This window comes from Hylobates moloch, unplaced genomic scaffold (assembly GCF_009828535.3).
Source record: "Hylobates moloch isolate HMO894 unplaced genomic scaffold, HMol_V3 SCAFFOLD_1, whole genome shotgun sequence".
NCBI lineage: Eukaryota > Metazoa > Chordata > Mammalia > Primates > Hylobatidae > Hylobates > Hylobates moloch.
In genome coordinates this window covers 83,422,637-83,441,344 of record NW_026652276.1, presented here as the reverse complement: position 1 = coordinate 83,441,344, position 18,708 = coordinate 83,422,637, and the positions used below count along the sequence as shown (strand labels likewise).

The window sequence follows — 18,708 nt, the reverse complement described above, 5'->3', positions numbered from 1 at the left end:
GTGCAGTGGCGAGATCTCGGCTTACTGCAAGCTCTGCCTCCTAGGTTCAAGTGATTCTCCTGCCTCAGCCTCCTGAGTAGCTGGGATTACAGGCATGTGTCATCACGCCCAGCTAATTTTTGTACTTTTAGTAGAGACAGGGTTTCACCATGTTGGCCAGAATGGTCTCGATCTCTTGACCTCGTGATCTGCACGCCTCGGCCTCCCCAAGTGCTGGGATTACAGACATGAGCCACCATGCCTGACCTTTTAATTTTTTTTTTTTTAAGATGGAGTCTTGCTCTGTCGCCCAGGCTGGAGTACAATGGCACAATCTCAGCTCACTGCAACTTCCGCCTCCCAGGTTCAAGCGATTCTCCTGCCTCAGCCTCCCGAGTAGCTGGAATTATAGGCACGTGCCACCACTCTTGGCTAATTTTTGTATTTTTAGTAGAGGCAGGGTTTCACCATGTTGGCCAGGCTGGTCTCAAACTCCTGACCTCAGGTGACTTGCCCGCCACAGCCTCCCAAAGTGCTGGGATTACAGGCATGAGCTACTGCGCCCGGCCAGTCAGGTTGTTCTTAAAATGAATGTCTGCCATTACAAACCTACTTGCCTTCTCAAGACAGGACAGTGTTGCTGAGGTGAAATTATTCAGATCATCAGAAAATATGTGCTTTCATGGGAATCTAATTCACAAATGCCATCTTGTTAAGGATTTTGCAACCAGAAGAAATTGTGTCCAATTTGAGTCCTAAAAAGTGCCATCTATTCACGTTGATTTTTGAGCTCCCATTTCATACCAAGTCTTTTTTTCTCCATCTCTGTATTTCACTGGCCAGAAGGCAAGGTACTGCCCATAGCAGGGCATTCTCTTCTCCTGCCCTCCCCTGCCCTCTTTTCCTTCGGGTCAGGCGGAGTGCATTAACCCTCACTGGAGCCTGGTGGGCAGCACCAGAGGTCGGCCTTTGCAGCAGAATAGCTGGAATCCCTGATCATAATTTAGCCATGGTTCTGTTTGCTTAAGCATGTGGGTGGCTATTCTTCAGTCTCTCTTGTTTCTGTATATGGTGTTCGTAAGTCCCTGTGGCTGCTAAAACTTGAGATTCCCTGAAAATGGCAGAGCCTCAGGAGTTTGCAGTGATGGCCCCAGAATACTCAATCTGCTTAGAAAAAGGAAAACACAGATCTTGTTGTCTGTCTGCATCATTTGTAAACGAGAGCCTTGTCAGGAATTTGTGTGTAGAACGTGATCTGTTTTAAGCCTGAGCAAAGTCTGCCTGTGCTTACAGGTTTTTAGCTGCCTCGAGAGGGAGTCACCAAATATATAGCAAAGGTTGTGAAGGAAAAGGAGGAGGACAGGGTCCAACCCAGTTGCCATGCCCAGGGTGGCACGCTCACCCCTTGTCAGTTGCCCCAACTTGTGGCTTCTCTGATGCCTCTATGAAACAGAGGTCCCTATTTTTAGTGCTGGACTGTCATTTCTGATGTGCTGCTGTTGCAAAAATTCAGTAGCAGCTGTAACAGAAATCCTGATTTAAAGGCCCCATTTATAATGGAGATGAAACTTGTTTACCAAATAAAAGAGCAGAATGCTATGGTGGATTGGCTGTTTCAGATCTCATCAAATGGAAGAGTCCTGTGTTTATTCCCTTGCATGGCGTCATGCAAAGGCCCTGCCTCTGCGTGGAACCCATGTATCTTTGTTTTGATTCATTCCTTCTTCTGGTCAACCAGGGAGAGGAGGAAGAGGGAGTTGTTCTTTGCCTGGAGGAAAATGGCAGAGCAGCAGCAGATCAAGGTAGTGGTTCAATACCCAGATCTTCCAGCGTAAGAATCGTGCGTGTTCAAGGTCACAATCAAATCAATCCAGAAAATGTATATTGTAGGAGAGGAAGAAATCACTTTATCCCTACCCTTCACAGTTCTTGGGACAGACTGCAGCAATGAAAGCCAGATTAACGCAAACAGAAGTTGAGTGGTAGGTATATCTTGTGTTGTATCCATGGGAGATACCCAGAGAAATGAGCCAGTGTCCAAGAGTTGGCTTAGATTTTAGGCTTAAAAACCATCATCCCAGCCGGGCACGGTGGCTCACGCCTGTAATCCCAGCACTTTGGAAGGCCAAGGCAGGCAGATCACGAGGTCAAGAGTTGGAGACCATCCTGGCCAACATGATGAAACCCTGTCTCTACTAAAAATACAAAAATTAGCCAGGCGTGGTGGCACACGCCATAATCCCAGCTACCCAGGAGGCTGAGGCAGGAGAATGGCGTGAACCCAGGAGGCGGAGGTTGCAGTGAGCCGAGATTGTGCCACTGCACTCCAGCCTGCATGACAGAGCGAAACACCGTCTCAAAAAAAAATGTCCCTGAAACAAAGATAAATGGTTTGGGGAAGGCCAGTTATGGGGAGGTACCCAAGAAAAGCAGTTAACAAAGGTAAAGTTTGAGAGCCAGATTCTCCATTGATAGAAATCTCTAGTGATGTAGTCATCCTTCTCTTCTTGGTATAGAAAGGAAGACACCCATGAATTTTGTCTTACAAGAGGGTAACTTCTCTGTTTTTGGGATATCTCCTGTGTCTGCAGTCTCTCAAAATAATCAACTCAAAATCTTTATGCAAAAAGGCATATTTTGGGGTGGCATATTCTGGTCTCTCACAATATAAAAGTACCCCAAGCCTTATGTTAGTAGGAATCATTAACGTTATCATCGTGGCAGGAAGAGACTACAGCAGGAATTCCCGGGACAGCAGGGACAAGGACTGGTTTATGTAGATTCTCAGAATATAGATAGGATCACACTGGACCCCGGTTTCCAAACATTTTAGGTATGGGAACCCCCCATCTCTGTCTCAGTGCGTCGGTATGTAAAACTGACATAAATACCATTAACAGAATGGTATTTATGTCATTCTGTTAATGGTATTTATGTCAGTTTTACATACCAACGCAGTGAGATGAAGTTTAAATGTCTGCTCAGTAAGGGCAATGGGCCTGTTTGCATAACACAAATATGAATGGTACCTGCAGTCCAGATCAGCTGTAGCATCCCTGCCCTACAATATTTTGTTCTGGTTGCACTGTCTTGAAAGAATACACTTAGTCATCCAGATCAGTGATGCAGATGGCAATTGTTGTTAAGAACGGCTCTTCCTATAGTTCTAAGAAATTATCCGACTAGAAAGATGACAGGAAAAGCACTATTATGAAGACTGCCCAGTGATAAATTATTCCGGGCACCCATGGTAATGCACTGGGCCCCAAGGTATTAGAATTTAGTAACAGCGGCCGGGCACAGTGGCTCGCACCTGTAATCCCAGCACTTTGGGAGCCAAGGTGGGCAGACCACCTGAGGTCAGGAGTTTGAGACCAGCCTGGCCAACATGGTGAAACCCCATCTCTACTAAAAATAAAAAAATCAGCCGGGCATCGGGGCTCATGCCTATAATTCCAGCTACTCGGGAGGCTGAGGCAGGAGAATCCCTGAACCTGGGAGGCGGAGGTTGCAGTGAGCCGAGATTGTACCACTGCACTCCAGCCTGGGCAACAGAGCAAGATCCTGTCTCAAAAAAAAAAAAGGAATTTATTAACAGCAAATGTTGTGGTGGTTGGGTTGGGGGGTTGTGTTTATTACAAAATTTTAAATAAGTTGCATTTAAAGAATGAAATTTGGACTAAGCATTTGCGGAAACTTTGGCCTCTTCATAACTCTGGTCAGGCTCAACTCTTTAGCTTTCTGCATGGGAAAACTGAAGCTCACAGACCTTGAGGATTTGCCAAGGTCACACATAGCAACTGGGACTAGATCCTATCTTCAGATGTCTTGTCCTGTGTTACATCCTGGACCACAGGACTCCAGAGCTGAGCAGTCTCTCACCTTCTGAGAACCATGGTGCACAGGCCCCCTGTGCCCTCCACTAGGATGACTCACTGAACACACATGTTGGTACCAGCACTGACTTCTCATGAGGACCTTGGCTGGGTTTACCAGCTACCTCCTTGGAGAGCTGCAAGGGACCATGTCCCAGTGCACATGAAGGACTGTTCTACCACAGAGAACTGAAGTTGTTACGCCTCTTGGAAAAATATTGTAGCACCAGGTGTCAGAGCATCTTGACAGCTGGCAGATGCCTGCTCCCTCTGGTGCTCAGATAAGGCCTGGGGAGCTGGGAACCAGCTCCTGACTTGTTACCTCCTCTGGTCCCCCACTGCTTTAGTGCTGTCTGCTGCAAACATAGATCAAGAGGCTGAGGACATCCAACAGGACAGAGCCCTTTAAACGCATTTTTCTGGAGAAATGTGGTGGCCTCCTTTCTGAAAAGAAACAGGCCATCATCTCGGTGGTGAGGAATAGGGTGTGGGACATTCGGAATGAGCCAGGCCTACAGACTGGCCCTGAGCTCCCTGGACTGCCATGTAAACTCTTATGAGAGGCTGGTCTGTGATGGGGCCACTGAAGAAGGTCCCCTCACTGCTTAGGTCCACACTGACTGAGGACCAGAAGCAAAGTGAGAGCTGCCTTGCCCTTCTAGAAGGATGGAGAAGGGGATGCTTTCCCCATGGTCATCCTGGGCTTGACCTTTACATTCTTAGGTCTGCAAGACCAGGACTGCCTGCTGCCCACGCTTACTCCCTCACTTTCCGGTGACGAGGCCCCGGATTGAACGCGGAGCTCAGGTGATCCATGAGACAAATGTGGCTACCTCTCTGTGACATGTGAAGAGGTGAGGTCGCCAGCCACACTGCACCATGGCCCTCAGGACAGTCTGTAGAGACTTTGTTCAGTAGGAGAGCTAGTTTCTTGCAGGGAGATAACAGGTTTGCCGCCTTGTGTGTATGTGGCTCTTGGAGGTTAAACCATGGCCATGCTGACTGGTGTGACCAGAGGAGGTCACAAATCAGCAACAGACTCCCAGCTTCCCTGGGCATTATCGTAGGCACCAGAGGAAGCAGGCATCTGTTAGCTGCCCTGAGGGGTGTCAAAGAGGACAGGCAGACCAAGGGGGCATGCAGACACCAGCATCACTGAGCCCTTGGCTCCTGGGGCTTAGCTCTGAGACCCGAGCTCAGGAGTTGCGCAGGAGACAAACCAGGTCCTGCCCTTGCTAATCGGAAGCACACAGGTGACCCTCTCCCGAGATGGCTGTCACAGCACTCTGCTTTTGAACTATGTATGAACAAAGTCCTCTGTGTGTTTTCTTTTGGGTTTGGTTTCTTTGAATCCTTGTTAAGTTTGTGAGACTGACTCAGTCAGTCGTGTTTAGCCGCATGGTGTTTATTTTTGTAGACATGTAGTGTTCTGCTGATTGACTGTGCCACTTTCTTGAAGCCTGCTGATGATGATGATGGTTGTTTGGATTGTTTGCAGCCCTAGGTGCGGTGAGCATTTTTGCTTGTGTTTCTGGTGCACCCTGAGAGTGCCTGCAGGGTGCATCTCTGCAAGTGGGTTGCTGGGTGGGGAGATACACCTGTCTTCAACTTAACTCGTAGCGTCAGCCTGTTTTCCAGAGCAGCCACCATGCACCTTTCCGCTAGCAGGGTGCAAGCTTTCCTGTTCCGCATCCATCTCTCGTTAGTGAGCCTGGTTACTAATGGGGCTTAGTGCTCTTCACAGGCTCCCTGGCATGGGGACCACACCTTTTGAAGGCCTGTTCTTGTGTTGCCCCATTTTCAGCCTGAGAGGTCTGTCTGCCTGACTGACTTGTAAGAAGACTTCCCTATTCTGGAAACTGGAAACGTATAGGTTCGCGGCTGTGTTTAGAAACAGAGTTGTCCCAGGCACATGCTGGGAATAGAGCCAGGGCGCTGCACTCCATCTCCTCCCTCCCTCCAGAGGAACAGCCATCCCTCGCCACTCAGCCCTTTCCTGTCCTCTGGTCCCACTGAAGAGCTGATCGTCCTGACCTGGGGTTGTTTCTGCCACCTCCTCCGTCCTCCTCTCTAGACAATGATTCCCAAGATGAGCAGAAGCAACTCTTCGAACTACACCCCCTGCTTATTACCCCCAAATTAAGAATCGGGGAGTGGGGAGGCCCAGGCTGACAGGAGGGTGTCGTGAGTAACCCGCCTCATTGTCCTCTCTTCTTTCATCCTTAGCTGACTTCCCGCAGCACCGCCATGACAGTGGGCAGCTCACTGCCTCTGGGCCAGCGTGTTCACTCGGGCCCCCTACAGTTGGATATTCTTTTCTTTCTTGACTTTCTTAACCCTGAATCTTGACTTGTTAAAGAGATTCTTTAACGGGGGGGTGACATGCACTCTAGACTGCCTCAGTGATTATTCTTGTTGAATGAAATTTTATGATTTTAGGGTAAGAGGCCAAACTAGACAATAATACCAACCTGTGTTTGCATTGCACTGTATTCTGGTTATCTCTTCCTGAGAAAAACAAAAACAAAACTTAGCCACCTCTGAATCTACAGTTTGGGCCAGGCATGGTGGGGATGGCTCACCTCTGCTCACATGGCTTTAGCTGGGGCAGCTTGATTCAGGCTGGTGGATCCCCTTCCAGATGGGACATGCATGTGGCTGGCCGGCTGGTGCTGGCTGTCTGCTGGGAGCCCATCTGGAACTGGCAGCCATGCCCAGGCCTCAGTTCTTGTCTCTGTGGGTCTCATCACAGGACTGCTTGGGCTTCCTCTCAGCATGGCATCCGGGCTCCAAGAAACAGTGTTCAAGGAAGTGCAAGCAGCCCATCTCTTAGGACCTGGGCCTTGGCACGCACACAGAATTGGTTCTGCTGTGTTCCTTTGGTCAAAGCTGTCACAGAGCCCCCACAGGTTCAAAGTGGGAGGACATATAGACCCCACCTCCCACTGGGGGAGAGAACTGTTAAAGAATTTCTGTCTATCTGTGCTCCACCACACACTAACAGATTCCCCTCCATGTGACTTTCCTTTAGCCCTGACTGCCGCCGCAGGAAGAGGGAAGCTGGAGGTCTGTGAGCTGCTGCTGGGGCGTGGAGCTGCTGTGTCACGGACAAACAGGAGAGGGGTTCCACCTTTGTTTTGTGCAGCACGCCAGGGGCATTGGCAGGTACCCAGGGGGCCCCTGAATGCTTCAGAAGCAATGAGTGGGGATGGAGTTCACTATTGCCTGGCTCCCCTGAGAACACAATGCAGCTCCCCTGAGCCTGTCTGTTCCCCATCCTCGGCTTCTGCTGTGCCATCGGGACTACTTGATAGAGCCACGTTCGACAAGATAATACAGTTGGCCACATAGGCTGGGGAGCAAGGCTGCTCAAGGCTGAGCTATCCAGGTCAGAGACACAGCCAACTGCCTTCAGCTGCAGAGGGAAGTGGAGTGGGTGGATTCATCGTGGTAACAGGAGACTTGCTCTAACATATGTGCTGTTGTAGTTTGGTGACGCATTTGTCCAACATACTTGGAAGAAGATCGGTTCTTTTATGCTCTTTGGAAAAGAAAATGTTTCCCTCTGGTCCAGCACTGATTCAGTCTGGGTTTTTTGTTTGTTTTTTGTTTTTGTTTTGTTTTGTTTTGTTTTTTACTATGATGTATTGTTGTGGTTCATTCAAGGGAGTAGGGAATCCTTGTTCCTTCATTTCATAAACAGTGACCACATACCTACCATACGCCTAGCACCAAGTTACACATACACTACAGATGCAAAGGATGTTACGACCATTACAAAGAATTTTCTAGACCAAAGTTTTGGTCATGGAATCGCATCTCTGCTGATGCCTGCTGGCTCCCTTAGTAGGAGCTGTGAGTGCTTCCTGAGAGTGCTTCCTGACAGGATTCTTCTCCCCTTTCCATTCCTAAGAGCTTGGTTTGCACCATCTGTTCCCTGTCACCCTCACTGCTTCACCTTGATCCTCTGGCTAATCCTTTCCTGGCCCTGCTGGGTCCTAAGTCACGGGGAAGTTTGGAAAGCATTTGTTAGTGCATAAACGAGCAAGAAGGCAGTGGGATTGTGCTACCTCCTGTTGCTGTGGCCATGTAACAAGTGATGTGTTGGGGAAAAACTTGGGCTAAGCTACAGGTGAAGCAGTTCCTGCTGGGATGGTGGTGATGGGATACCCCTGTCTGGTTTTCTGAGTTTTTTTTCTCCCCAACCTTATGACCATGCATGGTTGAAAGGCATATTTCTAGGGCTAAGAATCTCCTCAGGGTGCTTTGCTAAAAGTTGCCTTCCCCGAAGGGCATGCCATCCGCCAGTGCTGCATCTTAGGAAAGCCCATGGCTTGGGTGTGTGGTGGGCACTCGTGACCCCCTTTTCTGCGACCTTCTTTCTGCGACCCCCTCCTGCCCTGCACTCAGCTGTAGGTACTTACTTAGTTTCAGTGCCCGTGGGGGACCCCATGACTGCTGCTCGCCCCCCTGAGTTATGCTTCATTCTCCCACGCCCCTGTGGCTGTCTTGTCCTTGTAGATTGTGATTGGCATCCCTCCTCCCCCAAATTACCGTTTCTCTCTGGTATGTGTATATTTAGTTGATAACAGCAATGAATTGGGCATGTTAAAAAGAGTACATATTTTGGAAAAGGTTCTGTTCAAAGGAATACAATGGAAAGATTTTCCAGGCCCCATGGTTCACACAACTTACGGATTTTTGAAAGAAAGTCATTTGACTATTCTTAAAGGTTGAGAAACCTGTCTGGGTATAGCAGGTGTGGTGGAAAAGGCAGCAGGAGGATGGTAATTCCGAGTGTCTCTTTCAGATTGTTAGACTGCTGTTGGAACGCGGCTGTGATGTGAACCTAAGTGACAAGCAAGGCCGGACGCCCCTCATGGTGGCTGCTTGTGAAGGGCACTTGAGCACCGTGGAATTCCTCCTTTCAAAAGGTAGCAGCATGATGCCCTCAAAGGTTTCTTTTGGATGGACACAGAGAGAGAACTTTAGCAGACCCATTCAGTGCTTTCTGATTCAAATTCTAAGTTTTCTGTTATGGAAATTTTCTAATACACAGTAGAGAGAATAGGCAACAGAGCCACATGCCTGGTATTCCTCTTCAGCAGCGATGACCATTCTGCCAGCCCATCCAGCCAGTGTCACCCTTCACAGTGCTTGACTGACACTTGGTTCAGGCCAGGTGTTCTGCAGGTGTGAAATGATTTGCTTTCTGGCTTTGTCATCTCATAAGGTTCATGTTGTGTGAATGGGCTTTCCTTTCAGGTGCAGCCCTATCTTCCCTAGACAAAGAGGGTCTGTCAGCATTAAGCTGGGCTTGTCTGAAAGGTCACAGGGCAGTGGTCCAGCATCTGGTTGAAGAAGGAGCTGCGATAGACCAGACGGACAAGAATGGCCGCACACCCTTGGACCTGGCCGCCTTCTATGGCGATGCTGAGACTGTGAGTACCAGCAGGTGTTCCCCACCTCCACCTGCATTGGAAAGGAACACCAGGAAGTGAACAGCTCAATCCAGGGCCTGCATGAGGTTGTGTCTCAGTGTCATCAGAGTGTGTGTGTGTGTGTGTGTGTGTGTGTGTGTGTCTTGTCAGGGATCTTTCATTTTTCTCTAATTCTTTGACATGCAATCTATTCCAGGACTTAAGATTTTTGTCGACTCTTAAAAGCTTAAAAATACCTGCTTACAAACAGCACATACAACAGACACATACGTGAATATGCGTACACATGTGCATATGTGATTTTCTCAGTCATCCATATAAATAAAACTTTTGCATAGATCATTTAGAAACTACTTTTATATATGGTAAGTGACTAATCAAATGACTACCTGGTTGCTTTTTTTTAGAGTTGTTTTCTTTTTAATTTATTAATTTTTTTGGTCCCAAGATGGAGTCTTGCTCTGTTGCCCAGGCTGGAGTGCAGTGGTGCAATCTCGGCTCTCTGCAACCTCCGCCTCCTGGATTCAAGCAGTTCTCCTGCCTCAGCCTCCTGAGTAGCTGGGATTACAGGCATGCACCACCATGCCCGGCTAATTTTTGTATTTTTAGTAGAGACAGGGTTTCATCATGTTGGCCAGGCTGGTCTTGAACTCCTGACCTCATGATCCACCTGCCTCAGCCTCCCAAAGTGCTGGGATTACAGGCGTAAGCCCCTGCACCTGGCCTATTATTAATTTTTGAGACACAGTCTTGCTCTGTTGCCCAGGCTGGAGTGCAGTGGTATGGTAACTGCAGCCTTGTTCTCCTGGTCTCAAGAGATCGTCTCACCTCAGCCCCCTGAGTAGCTGGGAATACAGGCATGCACCATCATACCTGACTAATTTTTAGAGACAGGGTTTTTCACCATGTTGCCCAGGCTGGTCTCGAACTCCTGGTCTCAAGTGATCTCCCCACCTTGGCTTCTGAAAATGGTAGGATTACAGGCATGAGCCACCATGCCTGGACAAAGTTTTATTTTTAATTGACTAATGATTGTGTATATTTATGGGGTACAGTGCTGTTTTGATATGTGTACACATTGTGGAATGACCAAATCAGGCTAATTCATGTATCCGTCACCCAAATAGTATTTCTTTTTGGTGAGAGCATTTAAGATCTCTTTCAGCTATTTTGAAATAAACAATACATTCTTGGCTGGGCGCGGTGGCTCATGCCTGTAATCCCAGCACTTTGGGAGGCCAAGACGGGCAGATCACTTGAGGTCAGGAGTTCGAGATCAAGCAGGCCAACATGATGAAACCCCACCTCTCCTAAAAATACAAAAATTAGCCAGGCGTGGTGGCGGGTGTCTGTAATCCCAGCTACTTAGGAGGGTGAGGCACGAGAATCACTTGAACCCGGGAGGTGGAGACTGCAGTGAGCCAAGATCATATCATTGCACTCCAGCCTGGGCAACAGAGTGAGACTCAGTCTCAAAAAAATAAATAAATAAATAAAAAGTTATTAATTCTAGTTGCAGTACTGTGCAGTAGATCACCAGAAGTTACTCCTCCTGTCTAACTGAATCTTCGTACCCTTTGACCGGTGCCTACCCTTTCCCCAGGTCCCCCTGTCTCCCAGCTTCTTTCTATTCTCTGCTTCTGTTGTGGGTTCAACTTGTTTAGATTCCACATATAAGTGAGATCATGCTGTCTTTCTGTGCCTGGCTTATTTCACTAATGTCCTTCAGCTTCATCCATGTTGTGGCAAATGACAGGATTTCCTTATTTTAAAGCCTGCATAGTATTTCATCATGTACATATACTGGTTGTTTTTAAAGTGATATGGTATTGCCTAAAAATAATATGGAAAGCTTTGGGCACTATCTTTCTCTCTTTGCCAAATGCCCATGTCTAATCAAGGTTTGAGGGAATAAAACCTTGATAAACTGAGAACTGTGAAATGTCTTTCAGGGCAGAAACTGATTTTGTCAGGCTCCATGTCCCAGGCACCCAGCAGGTGCCAGAGAAATAGCTACATGAGAGTTACCAGTTTCCAATAGTTCAGTACATCTAATGGAAGGACTAGCTGGAGAGGCAGGTGCTTGCAGACCTGGCAGTGGAAGCCATGGCCCTGTACCTCTGTGCCTTGGTGCTTTTAGAAGGCAGCACTGTCAGAGTTCAATGGTATAAACTTCAGTACCTTGTAAACTCCATGTCAGTTTTCAAAAATATACTCAACTAAATCTCATATGTCTACAGTTATTTTTCAGCTACCTTCCCACATTGTGTAGTTTATCAAAATTAGAGAAGAGTGAAGGAGCTTAGCATTCTAACATCATTTTTTTAATATCGTGGCAAAAACACATAGCATAAAATTTACCCTTAACCATTTCTAAACATATAGAGTTCAGTAGTTTAAGTATATTCACATTGTTGTACAACCAGTATCCAGAACTTTTCATCTTGCAAAGGTGGAACTGTATTTGTTAAACAACTCTCCACCTCCCCCAGCCCATCACAGCCATCGCTCTACTTTGTCTCTGTGAGTTTTTTACCCCTTTAGATATCTCATGTAAGTAGAATCATATAGTATTTGTCTCTTTGTGACTGGCTTATTTCACGTAGCATAATGTCCTCCAGGTTCACCCATGTTGTAGTGTGTGTTAGAATAGCATTTCCTTCCTTTGTAAGGATGAATATTGCTCCATTGTACGTATATACCACATCTTGTTTATCCAATCATCTGTCAGTGGACACTTAGGTTGCTTCTATGTTTTTTGCTATTGTGAATAATACTGCAATGAATGTGGGTGTCCAAGTATTCAAGACCCTGTTTTCAGTTCTTTGGGGTATATATCCAGAAGCAGAATTTCTGGCTCATATAGTGATTGTATTTTTAATTTTTTGAGGAACTGCCCTACTTTTTTTCCACAGCTGCTGCATTTTACATTCATAGCACAGTGCATAAGGGTTCCAGAATTGTTCCACATCATCACCAATACTTGTTTTTTGTTTTTGCTTTTGTTTTTTTGAGATGGAGTCCCACTCTGTCACCCAGGCTGAAGTGCACTGGTAGAATTTCAACTCACTGCAACCTCTGCCTCCTTGGTTCAAGCGATTCTCCTGCCTCAGCCTCCTGAGTAGCTGGGATTACAGGTGCCCACCACCACACCCAGCTTATTTTTGTATTTTTAGTAGAGATGGGGTTTCACTATGTTGGCCAGGCTGGTCTCGAACTCCGGACCTCAGGTGATCGCCTGCCTCGGCCTCCCAAAGTGCTGGGATTACAGGCGTGAGCCACCACGCCCAGCCAGTACTTGTGGAAGGACTAGCTGGACAGACAGGTGCTTGCAGACCTGGCAGTGGAAGCCGTGGCCCTGCATGTCTGAGGTGCTTTTTTTAATAGTAGCTTTTTTTTTTTTTAATAGTAGCCATCATAATGGGTATAAGTTGAACATTGTCTCATATGCTTGTTGGCCATTTGTTGATCATTTTTGTAGAAATATATTCCAGTCCTTTGTGCATTCTAAAGATGAGGTTATTTGGTTTTTGTAGTTGGGTTGTAGTTCTTTATATAGATAATCCCTCTAGTTAGTGTCATTTTGAATAGTGGGGTGGATGATAGGAAGCATACATTTTTAGATTCACATGAAAATCTAAAATAGCCACAGGCTAAAAAATGGCTACAGGCTAAAATGGCTCCAGTAAATGGAGAAATTTGAGTGGCCACAGTATTTCTTCCTCTTGTTTCCAGTTTGGTTCAACTGACAGCTATTTTATCACATCAAATCAGTCTTTGTACCGTGGTATCAAACTTGCCATCTTTACTCTCCCAATTTCTTTCACATCTCTTTGAAGTGGATTATACTCGGGTCCATCCCGTCCCAAGCTGCCAATCTTAACAGTTGCCTTGCACAGGTTGTGTGGGTCTGAGTATTTCTAAAGTCACCACTGCTGTGGCCCGCTCATTTGTTACAGCTCATTGCAGAAGTCTGCTGCCTACTTCATTGGAGATGCAAAGGTGACTATGTCCCATCTCTGTGGCCTGGGAAGTGGTGTGAGACAGAGACAGATCACACATGTGTGCACACACCCACCTGTGGTAGCGTGTCCCCTGCTTTCCTCATCCCTGATGGCAAAATCTCTTCAGCAGTGAAGGTTTTAGCTGTGGATTGCAGCTCCTCTTCTCTGTTTCGTGTCCACTTTATTTCTAGTCTAGGATCCTTAATAGGCAGAGGCATCTAAAATCAGAGTGAAGCTAAGACTGCCCACCCCTAAATCCGTGTGCACCCCTGAACTCCTGTTCCCAGCTGCTGCTCAGGCCTCTGCTGTCCCTGCAGGTGCTGTACCTGGTGGAGAAGGGAGCCGTGATCGAGCATGTGGACCACAGCGGGATGCGGCCCTTGGACAGAGCCATCGGCTGCCGGAACACATCTGTAGTGGTGGCGCTACTCAGAAAGGGAGCCAAATTAGGTCAGTGAGCACTGCCTCCATTGAGCAGGAGGAGGGGTGAGCTCCCGACTGTAGAAGCCTAGAGAGCACAGAGAGTGACCTGCTCCCAGGTTAAGGAAGTAAGATGTCAGATGTTTGCAGATCTGTCTCTGTCTCAGTCTCACTTAATCACCGTTATGCACAATGTGTAAGTAGCTCACGGTGTTTCTGCGGGGGTGTGTGGAAAGCAGAGGCTGGTGTTGAAGGACAGTCTGGAGTGGTATCAGTGGCCAGGAACCACGCCAGAGAGGAACCACAGCCTCTTGCTGTGGGGTGGGGTCGGGCGGTGCGGCTGAAAGCTCCCCAGGTGACTCTGAGCAGCGGCGGAGGCTGAGCCACTGTTCTAGAGCCACCAGTCAGCTGTGTGGGGAAATGGCCACCACAGCAAGTTTCTGTGAAGAAGTAGTAGTATCATTTCACGGAGACAAACTAGGGTGATACTTGAGGATCATGTGGGGGGCCCTTAGTAGGGAAAGCCCTTTCCACGTGGCTGGCTTTGACACAACACACCATTCCAGATGTGGGGAGCGTCACTATTTTGGTCTATGTGTGGGGCCCTTGGTCAGGAGCAGCTCTGGGTAGGGCACTGTGATGAAAATGCTATTCATTAATACTGTCAAGCAGTGAATAGTGCCAGGAACTATCCAAGCAGTTTCGCCCTCTGCCTTAATCCCTGCCACAGCCCTGAAAGTCTCAGTGACAATCCCATGATTTTACAGATGAGGAAACCAAGGCACCGAGCAGCTAAATGTCTTCCCCCAGGACTGCCTCGCCGTGGGGACCTAGCAGGCTGGCTCCAGGGCTGTGCTCTTCAGCACTCCTCCCACAGTGTCCTGAGAGCTCAGGCTGAGCTGTAGGGTAGGAGAGAGAAGCCATGACATCTTGGAGTAGAGCGCAGTGACACGGCACAGGGACTGCGTGCTGAGAACACATGCCTGCATGGTGGCCGTTGCAGGAACTGAGGAGGTTATGCTGAGGCCTCATTTAATCAGTTTTCCCCACATTCCACCCGGAAGGGAGGAATGAGTCTTCGCTGCTCGGATGCCTTCGTTTCTCATTACTTTTTTCAGTAAAATAACAAGGACAGATTCGAGTGCCCAGGTCAGTGGGAAAGGATTAGTGACAGCCTCGCCGGCGTCCTGCTCCCTCCCTCATCGTGTTGTGGTCCTGGCAGCTGGGCTCCTGCTGGTGCTGACCTCTAGCTGTGGGGCCACGGAGGAACTGGGATCCTTTCCCCGGGGCCTCTGAAGTGCCTCTGAATGCGTGTTTGTTTTGCAGGAAATGCTGCTTGGGCGATGGCCACTTCCAAACCTGATATCTTGATTATACTTTTACAGAAATTAATGGAGGAAGGAAATGTGATGTACAAAGTAAGTGGTGCCACCCTTTGCCATTGAAACTGCCTCGGAGCACCCTCTTAATTGGGTATATAATGGCCACAGCTGTGCTACTGCACAGAATCCATGTAATAGAAGTGCCAAAAGGTGGCTGGGTGGGGTGGCTCACACCTGTAACTCCAGCACTTTGGGAGGCCGAGGTGGGCAGATCACTTGAGGCCAGGAATTCCAGACCAACCTGGCCAATATGGCAAAACCCCATCTTTACTAAAAATACAAAAATTAGCCGGGCGCCTGTGATCCCAGCTACTCGGGAGGTTGAGGCAGGAGAATTGCTTGAATCCGGGAGGCGGAGGTTGCAGTGAGTTGAGGTTGCACCACTGCACTCCAGCCTCAGCAACAGAGTGAGACTCCGTCTCAAAAGAAAAAAAAAAAGTGCCAAGAGGTGCTGACCTGGCTTCATGCCCATTGTTGGCTTAATATCTTTCCGGCAGAATCTTAAAGGTAGAAAGCACCTCTCTTTGTGTGTGAGAGCCATTATTTCTGAGCTAATCCTTGAGGTTGTAGTGGTGACTTCCTGTCTGAAGCCATGGCGTGAAGCCAAGTCACCTCTAGGTCAACTGAACGTCATAGAGAAGGTTCCTCAGCCCTTCACATTCCGAGTTCAGAACACCATGCTGAGGCACAGTCATGAGACGTGGGAGAGGAACACCCAGCAGACATTTCTAGAAGAAAAGGGTCATTCTGTCTCCTAAGCCTTTCCTATCTAATTTTTAATATTAATTTCTAGAATTTGAAACTGTTTTTAGAGATTTTTACTTAATACGGTCAAGTAATACCTCAGTTACTCAGAAGACTGAATTAATTTTTTCCATTTTCCCTTGGAAATAGAAATATGATTTACAGATCAATAAACTTTAAATTTTTCCAAATAAGATATCAGTTTAGGTCAGAGGTCAGCAAACTTTTTCTGTAAAGGGCCAGACAGTAAATGTTTTAGGCTTTGCAGACTGTGTGGCCTCTGTCACAACTCCCCAGTTCTGCTGTGGGGGCACAGATAGCACAGAGTGAATGAGCACAGCTGTGTCCCAATAAAACTTTATTTGTAAACACAGGTGGCTGGCCAGACTTGGTCTTCAAGCTATAGTTTGCCAACCCCTGGTTTAGATAGATATGCAGGCCATTTGCATAGGTCACTATTCTTTGCAGCTCTGTGATTATCAGAATTAAAAGATTATAGGGGAAAAACTAGATTATGACCATGTTAATCCTTTTTACTGTTAGGCAGCTGTACTTGATATGTTGTAGATTTTTTCCTTCTCATGTTTTTTAAATAGTAACAAATAAATAGGCAATATAGCATGACCCAGCAGGGTTCCTGGCTTGGAATCAGCTTGAAATTGAGTTGAGAGTGTGTATTGCTGTGGCTTTGAAGTGCTTTTAATATGGATTTTGGTAGGCAATTATGTCAGAAATACGAAGCCATTTTCAACAGGCTTCATACCTGCTGTGCAATGGGACTGACTGAGCAAATGGATTTTTTTTAGCTTTGAAAATGATGTGTGGTGCTGTTCTGATTTTTAAAGCCCACGTTTTAGTTCCTCTTAGAAGAAAAATTATTATTCTGCAGCAAGCTCTCTAGTTTTATCTACAAGACGCTACTTGTCCTAGGAATAGGATCAGTTTTTCATCTGATTTCTATTACACTTAGCATTAAAATATCTTTAGATGTGAGATCATTCTTGAAATAATTTTCAAAAATACATACCAGAAGGTAATCTGATTCATTAAGTTTGATAATTATCTAGCAGTTTACAGACACCTTATTGTAAAACCAGCTTCTTTCTCACTGTGTAACCACAGAACGCGGGTGCATGTGAGACAGTGAAGCCCTCATGCGTCAGCCCATATTTCTGTCATGGGTTTGCAGGGGGAAGTAAACTCCCCACGGTGTTCCGGGTGTGGAAGGTTATTCATCTTAGAACCTCTGAACCTCTGAAAAAGGACAAATGTTTGTGACTTTTGAATCCTAGAAAGGGAAGATGAAAGAGGCAGCCCAGAGGTACCAGTATGCCTTAAGAAAGTTTCCTCGAGAAGGATTCGGAGAGGACATGAGACCCTTCAATGAATTAAGGGTTTCCCTCTATCTCAATTTGTCGCGATGCCGAAGAAAAACAAACGTAAGCTGTGCCCCTTTATTCCAACCCAGTCTTCCAGCAACAGAGCCCTTCCCCAGCGGTGAAGGCCAGCCCTTCTCCAGACCAAATCCTGGGCCCTCCCATCCAATTTGCCTGCACATTTACGTGAACCTGGCATGTGGGAAACAGCTCCTATCCATGACCATCGTTTGGTCACTGCTGCTACGCTCCTCGCATGATGTTGAAGGAATGCACTTGGGTTTCGTTTCCTTGGCCTCAGTGATGAGAAGCAAATGCAGACTGCTCTTCTGCAGCTTCCCAACACTGTTGCTGCCAGCACTGCCGTCCCCGGATTCAGGAGAGTCCAACCCAAGCCGATTGTGGTGGGCCTGCCTTCTGTGTTGGGTTTGCTCAGAGGGTCTGCCAGTAACTAATTTGTAACCCGCTCGTGGGGAACTCATAGTCGACTTGTAACTAGTAGATCTGTTTCAATAGTACTTCCTACCTTTTTTTAACTGTGTCCTCCTGCCCCAGTCTGTTGAGCTGCCTGCTTCTGTGCCCTGCTGAAGGAATAGATGCAGTGCCTGCGCTCCTCTCTGAGGCTACCCCTCCACTGGGGTGTGAGGTTCCACCCTCTGGCCTTCTGGGGCACTGTTGCTACCACTGTTTTCTATAGTGGATTCTTCTCCTAATGATATTAATCAACTATCATTATCTCCTCACTTTAAAACAAAATAGAAAACGGAACTTTCCCTTCCTCCCTCTCTGGCTGTGCCTCAGAGTGCTGCTACCCTTTAGAACAAAACTAGACGGGCTTCCCACAATCGTGTGTCCAGGCTGCTTCTGACTCCTGTATTTCTTGTTGACACCAGGACTTTGGCATGGCAGAGGAATTTGCTTCCAAGGCTCTCGAATTGAAGCCCAAGTCCTATGAAGCCTTTTATGCCAGAGCAAGAGCGAAGAGAAATAGCAGGTACTGTCCGTGGTTATCTTTGTGTCTAGAGCTTTTTTTCTTGTGGGATCAAACCTGCCTGTTGAATTTGGGGAGATTTTGCTGCAGAAGTGTTGCTCAGGTGCCTCTCATCCTTTTTAATACTGAATTAGTATTACTACCTGCTTCCAAGAGGCATGGTGGTGGACATTATCAGTGATGAGTAAACTTCTATTTTCCCCTGACGTCTCAATAATTATTCCTTCCCACCCCTCCCCCCATGTGAAACTTACTGCAACATGAACTTCCTACCTAGTTTAGTCCATATTTCAAGGAAACTGCCAACTAGGGACATTAGGAAGTTCAGGGGTGGGGAAGAGTGATATAAGCCTGTTGAGTGAGAGGTGGGCACAGTGTTACCATGGGATGGCAACAATATTAAAAAGATTCTGGCGCCCACTGATCCATGCTTGCCCCTATTCCCGGCCCAGTGGTCTTTATGGAGAGCAGGGCTGTAGGGTCATACCCATCTAGG

The 18,708-nt window shown here is 47.3% G+C and overlaps 1 protein-coding gene across 6 annotated transcripts in view; it reads left to right on the top strand.

The window, feature by feature from the left end:
• TANC1 (tetratricopeptide repeat, ankyrin repeat and coiled-coil containing 1) overlaps positions 1 to 18,708 on the top strand; it is a 264,732-nt gene that overhangs the window by 242,109 nt on the left and 3,915 nt on the right. For all 6 annotated transcript variants that reach the window (XM_032755640.2, XM_032755638.2, XM_032755636.2 and 3 more), the window contains 7 exons: positions 6,886 to 7,019; positions 8,665 to 8,788; positions 9,120 to 9,295; positions 13,617 to 13,749; positions 15,046 to 15,137; positions 17,138 to 17,284; positions 18,115 to 18,215. In XM_032755640.2, coding sequence (XP_032611531.1) covers positions 6,886 to 7,019; positions 8,665 to 8,788; positions 9,120 to 9,295; positions 13,617 to 13,749; positions 15,046 to 15,137; positions 17,138 to 17,284; positions 18,115 to 18,215 — 907 coding nt within the window. The remainder of the gene's footprint in view (positions 1 to 6,885; positions 7,020 to 8,664; positions 8,789 to 9,119; positions 9,296 to 13,616; positions 13,750 to 15,045; positions 15,138 to 17,137; positions 17,285 to 18,114; positions 18,216 to 18,708) is intronic.